The sequence below is a fragment of the Gigantopelta aegis genome, chromosome 6 (assembly GCF_016097555.1).
Source record: "Gigantopelta aegis isolate Gae_Host chromosome 6, Gae_host_genome, whole genome shotgun sequence".
NCBI classification, from domain to species: Eukaryota; Metazoa; Mollusca; class Gastropoda; order Neomphalida; family Peltospiridae; genus Gigantopelta; species Gigantopelta aegis.
In genome coordinates, this window is record NC_054704.1 from 82,636,928 (window position 1) to 82,647,617 (window position 10,690).

General features: G+C 35.7%; 1 protein-coding gene across 2 annotated transcripts; it reads right to left on the bottom strand.

The window, feature by feature from the left end:
* Positions 1 to 3,818: 3,818 nt before the first annotated feature.
* LOC121374083 (rRNA-processing protein UTP23 homolog) lies at positions 3,819 to 10,672 on the bottom strand. 2 transcript variants are annotated; one of them, XM_041501000.1, is made up of 4 exons: positions 10,587 to 10,672; positions 7,688 to 7,939; positions 5,021 to 5,163; positions 3,819 to 4,255 (listed from the first exon to the last, which is right to left on the bottom strand). In XM_041501000.1, the coding sequence occupies exons 2-4, from the start codon at positions 7,902 to 7,904 to the stop codon at positions 3,878 to 3,880; spliced, it is 738 nt and encodes a 245-aa protein (XP_041356934.1). In that variant the 5' UTR covers positions 7,905 to 7,939; positions 10,587 to 10,672; the 3' UTR covers positions 3,819 to 3,877. The 2 variants fall into 2 exon arrangements, with proteins under 2 accessions (XP_041356934.1, XP_041356933.1); XM_041500999.1 differs by having other exon boundaries at positions 10,616 to 10,664.
* Between the last annotated feature and the right edge of the window lie 18 nt (positions 10,673 to 10,690).

Genomic DNA, 10,690 nt, shown 5'->3' on the forward strand with positions numbered 1-10,690 from the left:
GTCACCTGGACATGGGAGTCCACGCAATCCTGTTAGATCTACTGGTAAAACCAGTAGAGCTAATTTTAATCAGATTGAAAATTTATACCTTCGTCTATATGCCTATAAACAATTACAACTAAATAATTCCATTTATTAGAAGGGGAAAAATGTTTTAGGGGGAATCTTGCGAGCATGTCACACGCATTAATTAATGAAGTGACTGTTTTATGCGTACATATTCAACACATTAAGTTTACCCAGAATTCTTTATCGTCAACTGACAAAAGTCCCCACCAAAAATGGTGGCCATGCTATATGTAGCCACAAATTATTCGTGAAACCCCTCTTGTCCAGGCACAAGATTTTAAAAATTATTATTCTAGGGTTAATTATGGAAATACTTTGCATGGATCGATTATTTTATAGTTATTTATTACAAATAAAATGTGAAAATAATGAAATATTGTAGTTTCACCTTTAACATAGCACCTTTAAGGCCGACCGCTTAACCATTAGACCATACGCCACCTAAAGAAATAAAATAAAAGGAATGTCTGTCTGTCTGTCTCTGTCTCTGTCTCTCTCTGTGTGTTTGTCAGAGTGTACATTAGGCCTATATTTCACCAAAATACGGATAGTGAATTGTCATAAGACGAAACGGAAGCCATGTGTTCTGTATTTATTTTTTACACACCCGTGTACAAGTTTGGTACCGGTATTCAGATAGTATCCATCTACAAATCAGTAGGCCTATACCTGCATGCCCTCCGAGATGGTCATAGAAATAATCGATATCTTTTAAAAATTAATAATCTTTTCCAAAATTTATTTACTGCTTACTTTATAATATACATGTACATAACATATATTAACAAAATTAAAATAAACAATGATAAATCTGACACCATCTTTGAGCCAAAGGCCCGTGCCAAATGACCTTTCCGCCTCCCCTCACACTCAAGTTAGGCCAACTGCAATAATGGCGCTTAGTTATCTTATAATGGATAATCCACTGCTTATGAAATTGGTTTGTATATAGGCCTAAGCGATATATTTTTTTAGTTGCGTGTTTGTTTGTTGTTGTCTTTGTTCTTGTCGTTGTTTTTGCTCATCCGTTTGCTTTTCTATCAAACTGTTCGAATAGAAACATTTCTAAGATTGTCGCAGAATCTCACTCTGCAATCCATCACATATTGAAAGCCTCGTAGTGGAGATGTCTGTATTCCTAAGAAATAGAACCAAAAGTCAAAAGGAGAAAAAAATGCCCGAGCTTCACTGGCGTTGCCAGGATTTTACAGGGGGAGGCAGGCCCGTAGCCAGGATTTTATAGGGGGAGGCAGGCCCGTAGCCAGGATTTTATAGGGGGAGGCAGGCCCGTAGCCAGGATTTTGAGAGGGGGTGGGGTCGCTTAAGCTTATGGTGAGGCACGAAGTTGCTTAGGGGGATCCGGGGGCATATTGAAAAAAATAAAGCCACCGGTAGGGGGGTCAGCCATTGGCTATGGGCCTAGGAGGGGGGCAACCCAGATTATGTATGTATGTATGATTTTATAAAATTAATAGTTTTTAAAAAAAGGTTTTATTGAGGGGGGAGGGGAAGAGGCGTGGCCCGTGTGCTCTCCTACCTACGCCACTGTTGAGCTTACATATTTCATTTACTTTTAAATTGTTTTTCCGCTAGATTAACAAAACTAAATTATTTGGATACCACAATGCGTAAAATAGTTTTGATAAATAACAAATTGCTGATATTATTTAGTCTTCTTTTGTTCTCCTTTATGCTTTGTAATATGTTTTTATATCCAAATATTCAATCATTTCTACAGTCACTAGTATTCTTAGTTTCAAAAATTAAAATATTATTTTTAAAAAAATTTCACCTTAATGTATACATATTTATTTATCTATCCCCAAATAAACAGCATTGAGATTGGCATCAATATATTCCGCTAGGAAGGTGGAAAAGAACATTAGTTTCAAACACTATAGAGTGATGCTTTTGTTATGCAAATAGCCATAGTTATTTATAGCAGAACGAACCTGTATTCAAAACATACAAAGATTTTTGTAAAATGGAAATAAGTCAACTTTGTACATTTTAGATGATGAATTGTACTGAAAACCTGTCGGGATTTGGGTTTGTTTTCATGCCAATGTAAAGAAAACAAGGACTGAATAGGAATTAAACGTAACATTTGCAAAAAATGTCGGGTCTAAACAATTGAACAGCACTATAGTACCTTTTACAATGTCATACATTTTTTCTTGGCTAACGATAACTATAGATCAGCCTCAGTTTGCACACATTAGCAAAGGTCAAGTGCTGTTTTTAATCTACTGTGCGTATGCATGCACACACACAAACTTCCAAATAGGCATATTTAATCTCTTTTCATCCATTTTGTACTTAACTAATAACTCTTAGCTATAATTATTTCCCGATAATAACTATCTGTTGTCATGGAAATAGCTTATCTCAAGTGTCCTCTAGCCTAGACTTCAACTACCTCTAGCTATTTCCTGTTTATAGGCTTAGAAATTTCAAATATATATCTTAGTGTTGAAAAGTTAAAAAAAAATTTATGACCAAACGGTCTGGGGAAAGTTTATCCAACCATTTGTTGCTAACGCTTTCTAGATTGAAAAACAAATTCAAATTGTTTATTGGCTCAAGACCATATACATGGTACATGAGGTAAAATATAATAGAATTACACATTGTTAGCAAGTCATACTGGATTAATGTTTCCACTGGGAGAACATTATGAAATTATAATATATACATGCACATTCACACAATTTCACACATTCTTTTGAAACTTTGTCTTATATATTCATAAAGTTTTAATAAATCATTATTCTTAACAATATTTTCATTTGTATTATGCTAGGATTTCTCCAATAGTAGCTAGGTAAATATTGTTTTCTAAAATCATTTAGTGTGTTACATTCAAACAAAAAGTTGAATTTGTCACCAATACAACCTTGGTTACAAATATTGCATAATCTTTCATATCTGGTATACAAATATTGTCAAATATTTGAATAAATATATTTTATTTTGTATAGGAATTCAGTTGCAATGATTCTGTGTAAAAATTCTTTACTAAAGCCATATAAGAGTGGGGTCTTTTAAACTTGAAAATGCTATACTGTACCATGTTTTCCGTTCATCAAAATATTTTAATTGTGAAGTTGGACAGGCAGTAATTTTATTCAGTATTTTATACATTGCCTTACTACCTTTGTTTTCCTTTAAAAACAAGCATTCAGAGAGTACTGCTAAAGCAATACATGTCTCCTACTGGGCCCCAACATATTTTTTATCTCCTAAGTTCAAGAGTCATAAATGGGTAAGTCATCATGAAAGTTAAACTTAATCTGTAACAGTACATAACAAAGCAATATACAAAATTTCATCACAATATCTTTAGGCACTGACAAAAAGAAAAAAAAGACATCAATTCACGGGTCATAATTCTGTGAAAAATGAAAAATTTGCCATGAAAGTCAAACTTAATTCATAACAGAACATGATAAAGCTATACACAAATTTTCATCTCAATAAGTGTTAATTCCTTCTTACAAAATGTAATGTTACAGCTGAAAATTATATTCATATTTACCATTTCAGCAAATCTAAGCTGCCATGCATGTAGATTCAGGTTGGCAAGATAATATACCAGTTCATGGATCACAGTTACAGGAAAGAAACCAATGAAACTAACGTTTTATCAATAATCGCACAAATTCAACATATTAATTTAGCAAATATGAGTACACTTATCTTTGTGTATACTAATTGTATTACATTCACTGATAAAATTCACAAACAAAATCTTTTATCAATTTATTTTAATATTCTTGATACCAATTTTAACTGAATTAACTTAATACTAAACTGATTTTCTCAAACTTTGCAGCAATTGTTCTGTGATTGGTCCTGTGGCTTTTAACCGCTTTCTTTTCCGACATTTCTTTTTATTTTTAACAGCATTGTCCAGTCCTGGCCTGGTTTTCTTTTTCTTACAAGACAAAGGGTTCACACCCTTTCTCTTTTTCTTCTTCTTCTTGGTAATTTCCTCCTCACCGAACATTTCTTTTTTAAGTTTTCCAATTATTTCATATTCTGAAGGAGCCATTTTGGAATTTAACTGTTCATTAGCAGACTGCTTGCTGAAATCTGTTGGTGCTTCCAGTGTGATGGTGTTGTACGCTATGTACAGTAGAGGAACTCCAGGATGTTTTTTAACTGCTGTAGTCAGCTCTTCATCCTTTATCCAAAAAAAGAAAAAAAAAGGTTTAAAGTTTGTTTTGTTTAATGATATCACTAGAGCACATTTATTAATTAATCATCGGCTATTGAATGTCAAACATTTGGTATTTCTGACTCGTAGTCATATGAGGAAACCCGCTACATTTTTTCTAATACAGCAAGGGATCTTTTATATGCACCTTCCCACAGACAGGATAGCACATACCACGGCCTTTGATATACCAGTTGTGGTGTACTGGTTGGAACAGCAAAAAAAAACCAATCAGTTGAATGGATCCACCAAGGTGGTTTGATTCTGCGACGCAAGCACCTCAAGCGAGCACTCAACCGATTGAGCTAAATCCCACCCCTAAAAAATAAAAACCAACCAAAAAACCCCAACAATAACACCACTGTGTAACTAATAGAAGCTGTTCGAAACTGTCAACATTTTACTGAAGAAATTTTAAAGGTTGTTTTGTTTAACAACACCACTAGAGCACATTACTTTATTAATCATCGACTGTTGGATGTCAAATATTCTATCATTTTGACATGGTCTTAAGAGAGGAAATCTACTACATTTTTCCATTAGTACTAGTAACAAAGAGATCTTTATGTGCACAATCCCACAGACAAGACAGCACATACCATGGCCTATGATATACCAGTTGTGGGCTACACCTTGGGTTACCCACACATTAGAAAATCAACAATGACATAAAAAATATCTAACTTCAGAGACAATAAATTTTTAAGAATCAAGCCGAAATATTTGTAGTACCTGGGTAGCTAGCATAAACTTGTGTACATTGTTCTTCTTAATTCGGGACAGCATACACTTGGCTGCTGTAGTGGGGGGCCTGTGGCCACACCGCAGAATCTCAAACTGCTGCAGCACTTTTAAAGGTCCGTACAGCAGAGTGCCTGCAAAAGAATTTAATGAACACAATTATTATTAGTTATAGCCAGGAAACAGCTGCAGGGTTTATCAAGGGAGGTGGGTGCAACATCAACAAATGACACCTACAGTATTTGAAAACACACTAACACTAGTTAACATGCATTATATAGATATTATTAAACAAGCTTGTATGTCGTACTGATTTTACAAAAAAAGTGTTGGGATTTTTGTCTTGCCCAAATGAGAGCGACGGAAATTTGTGAATCGGAAGTTTCCTAAAATCAGTACAACTCAAATGTCATTGTAATCATTTCTTTATTACCGAATATCCAGGACCGTCTCAAAATGTTTCTAGGATATGTCAAAAAGACGGTATATTTCACATGAACTGGGAAAGCAACGTCTTGCTATGGGAGACGGATGCATTCCAGCAGAGACAAGATTAAACAGTTTGTTTTATTTAAAGACACCACTAGAGCACATTTATTTATTAATCATCAGCTATTGGATGTCAAGCATTTAGTAATTTTGACATAGTCTTAAAGAGGAAACCTGTTACATTTTGTAGTACCAATGAATCTTTTATACATCCTCAGACAGGACAGCACATACCACAGCCTTTCATATATGATAAACAAAGCTCAAAATTAATCTTGTGGAATGGGAAGCAATATTTTACTTGTCATCTTTTATTCTGTGGGGTAGGGGGGCAGGACGTAGCCCAGTGGTAAAGCGTTCACTTGATGTGCTGTTGGTCTAGGATCAATACCCATCGGTGGACCCATTGGGCTATTTCTCATTCCAGCCAGTGCTCCACAACTGGTGTAACAAAGGCCGTGGTATGTACTATCCTGTCTGTGGGATGATGCATATAAAAGACCCCTTGCTGCTAATCGAAAAGAGTAGCCCATGAAGTGGCGACAGCGGGTTTCCTCTCTCAATATCTGTGTGGTCCTTAACCATATGTCTGACACCATATAACTGTAAATAAAATGTGCTGAGTGCGTCATTAATTAAATAAAACATTTCCTTCCTTTCTTCCCCCAAAACAGATTTTCATTTCATTTCATCTTATTTTCGTACTTAATCCAATTAAGATTCAAGCAGTGGAGGTTAGTTGTTAATTGTTAATGAGAGAGAAAAGGGTGTATTGGCCTTACACCTACCCATTGAATTGTTAAAACTCGCTCTGGGTGAGAGCTGGTCCAGGACTGCAAACCCTGTACCTACCAGCCTTATGTCCGATGGCTTAACCACGACGCCACTGAGTCACGACCTTTGATGTCTCAGTTATGGGGCACTGGGTATAAAACCAGAGTCCATAGTTGGTGATCAATCCCACGATCTATTACTCCTCAAGCGAGTGCTCTATCACTGAGCTAAATTGGTTGGCTAGGATTTCATATAAAGAAAAGAGACAAAAGGTCCCTTGTTGCTAATCGAAAAGAGTTGCCCATCAAGTGATGATAGCGGGTTTCCTCTCTCAATATCTGTGTGGTCCGTAACCATATGTCTGATGCAATATAACCGTAAATAAAATGAGTTGAGTGTGTCATTAAATAAAATATTTCCTTTCTTCCTTCCTTTTATTCTGGAAGCAAATTTTTGAAAGTGAGAAGCAGTGCTAGTAATCGGTCTCAGAATTAGACAAATTAATTAGACTGATAGTGTAACTTGTTAACAGCAATGTACAAGACATGGAAAGGGGTGTGGTGGGAGAAGTTATATATATGAATTCACTTTTAAGTGGAGGAACAATGCAGAATTGTCAGTTGGGGAGGGGCATCCCCCCACCCCTTTTGTGGCAGAGCTAACTCTGGGTGAGCAGAACATTTCCCCAAATTACCTACTGAAAATCAAAAATTGCAGAAAACCAAGTTATTTTATGACAAAATATCAATTATTATCAATTAAAGTAAAATTTGCCACTTGTTTTTAAAATTAGCAATTAACTGATTTGGCATGTACCAGAGCTACACCTGCTTGCCCACATCCCCTAATTTCTGATTCTGTTATATTGTTAAATCAATCTAATTAAAATTAGCTCCCCTGGTTAATTACTATTACCTGTGGATCTAACAGCACCCCGCTGGAGCTCATGTCCAATTGACCTTTCATTCGACCAATCAAAACCTTACTTGCAAAATCATTCCAGTGATTTGAAAACATTCGGGATTATGCCGAGGGTATACAAAATGATTCAGGTGAATTACGAAGTATGCCGGAAACTAATTGCAATAATTTTATATAAAATTAGTTTCGAGATGGAAAAAAAAACGTGATGGTATAGCCATAAAATCTGTTTGTACTAGTATACAATCCAGAGTTTATTACTGCACTTTTCTCGCCCGATATTTTTAGAATTTATATGCTCCCAAATACCGCTATAAAAGGCGAAATGTAATTGGTCGATATTTAAATTGTTATTTATAGATGAAATGTCACCTGGACATGGGAGTCCATGCAATGCTGTTAGATCTACTGGTAGACCAGTAGAGCTAATTTTAATCAGACTGTTATTAAATACACTGTGTCACATATACAAACCTAATGCTTCACATTCTGCAGTGGCACATTCTGTTGTACACAGCTGAACCTCCGACTTGAAATACTTCGGCAACTGTTCACTGATGTTCACCTTGAAATTGAGAGCTGCCTTACAGAATGTCCCATCAATCAACACTTTGTAAGGAACATTGAAGCCAAAGTTTTTCTGATAAAATGTTAACACCTTTCTACAGTGTTTATACCTCTTCACTTTCATCTTTTTTAAATTACACTGTAGCCCAACACACAAATCTGGAAAAGGGACCAAGAAATTTTATTTCATTTTGAATCAAATTATTATTTTTATTATTAAATATATCAAATCTACTTAATCACATTCTGGAATAAATAAGTTATTTGTACATGTATGTATATTGTGGTACAAATTATACTGCATAATCCAAAGGCTGTATATTGGTTATTAGCATGTATTGATAAAAAAAAATCTGAAACTTTTGCCATAAAAAGTTTCAGAAATCTTACTAGATTCCATTATAATTGCATAGCTTATGTACAGTATAAAACCAATATGATGGTGTGGGATGTCCTGTTGTTGATCTTGGTACAGATTATATATCATTCCTACAGGCCTAAGAAAAGATGCTTTATTTATTATATATATTGAGTTATATGGTAATTTGTAAAAACAAATGAAGTCAAAATAATTTAACTCTATTATCTTGTAAGCTGCATACATATAGTTCAGCAAAATAATCACTTAGATCCATTTTTTAACATTTGCCATCTATTGGACCTCCAGAGTAGTGGGATGTGTGTGGCTTGTTCTGACCGGGTTAAAAGCTGGTGTCATGGAGGCAAAGTCTTTGAAGTTGTTAGATGAAAGCTTTATTTGATTCATAGTGATACTGGGAATTACTCCCGATTGGGATTCAGAATGATCGGTAGGTTTAACATTTTTAGCTTGTCTCTGTATTTCTTGCTCAATTTGGGTTGAGAAATGATGCACGTTTATATAGAAGTGGTCCATATGGTCAGCTAAACACAGAGGTATAGCTTTACCTTGGACCATGGGTCCATCTTGGCCTAGTTCACCAAGGTAAACATCTACAGTCCGGGTTTTTAAAACATTTTGACATCTACTGGACCTCTGTTACGACACAGCAATAAATATCACAATAATAAATACTGTGTCGAAGACATTTATCTTGATGAAGTATAGTCCAAAGGAACGTAGAAAGTGTAGTTCTTTATACATCCAAATATTTTGTACATTCCCTATATATAGCTAGACTTATGGCACCATGTTTCAACAGTTTTTTAACCGAAATAATGCAACAAATGGACACACAAACCAAAAATGTGTAACCTACCATACTCCCAATTGAAGTACTTGCATCATTATTACCAAACAAATCTTCCAACAACATAAAAAATTTCCACGCAATTTTAAATTTGCTAAATAGAGGGAAGCAACTCATCCTGCACATTAAGAAAAGCACCTGGTATTGGACATTTGGACATAAATATGCTCTCATTACAGTCAGAGACCAAGCTATGTAATTTTTTGGCAATCGCTGACCACCAAAAAGTAGTCAAAGATTTCCACTCTAATACCACAACAATCCTATGTTTGACGTCAAATACATTTACATCGACCATTTTTGAGTTCCTTGATTAAAAAAAAATGAGATATTAATCATTAATACACACAGTACAGAAAGAAACCCGACAACACCCACATTCAGCTAAGCTTCGGCAAATTCTGGACAGCAGAATTCTAAGTTTTGCCAACCTATATTGTGACGTTGCGTCAAATGATCGCCCACTCAGCCATTCTATCTTCCAGGAGCCGTCTCATACAATAATACGAAGTGCCCGACAATCGCCTCAAAAAGTTTGTTTTTACTTTTTTCACTTTGAGAAAACGTGAATATAATATTCTTTCTCTCTATGTGTGTGTGCGTGTGTGTATACCACTCTCTGTCGCTTTGGTGATTGTCCACAGCCCAGTGGTAAAGCGCTCACTTGATGCGTGGTCGGTCTGGGATCGATCCCTGTTGGTGGGTCCATTGCGCTTTTTCTCACTTCACCCAGTGCACCACGACTTGTATATCAAAGACCATGGTATGTGCTATCCTGTCTGTGGGATGGTGCATATAAAAGATCACTTGCTACTAATGATAAAATGTAGCACGTTGATAAAATTACCAAATATTTGACATCCAATAACCGATGATTAATGAATTAATGTGCTCTAGTGGTGTCATTACACAAAACAAACTTTGTTTGGTGATTGTCGGGCACTTATCGTATTATTGTATGAGACGGCCCCTGGAAGAGTGGGCGATCATGTGACGCAACGTCACGATATTGGTCAGCGAACTTAGAATTCTGCTGTCCGGAGTTTGCCGAAGCGTAACTGAATGTGGGTGCTGTTGGGTTTCTTTCTGTAGTGTGTGTATTAGTGATTAATATCTGATTTTTTTTTAAATTAAGGACCTCGAAAATGGTCGATGTAAATGTATTTGACGTCAAACATAGGATTGTTGTGGTATTAAAGCGGAAATCTTTGACTACTTTTTGGTGGTCGGCGATTGCCAAAAAATTACATAGCTTGGTCTCTGACTGTAATGAGAGCGTAATTTATGTCCAAATGTCCTTCTAGCTCTCTTACAGTCAGAGTACTCAGGCTATTTTACGTTTAGCAAAAATACCCGGTTAACCAAAACTAGCTCTGTCGGTAGCACACTAGCCTTTTGATGCTTTGATTATAGGATCTAGCCACCTGTGTTCTAGTAACGACAGTCGGTAATGCACCTTTAATTAGGCTAAAACGAGTGCTAAGCTTTAAGTTTAAGGTGGAGGTGGGGGATTCCAAGAAAAATATTTCCATTAATGAAGTAAACAAAGCGGCGTGTTAACCATTTACAATACTTACACGTATATATAGTATAAGACAACACTAACCGATTCGTTTTAGTTACGGATTTAAGTTCGATACACGTGCATATTGTTTTCAGCAAAACAGAGTTATCTTTCTTG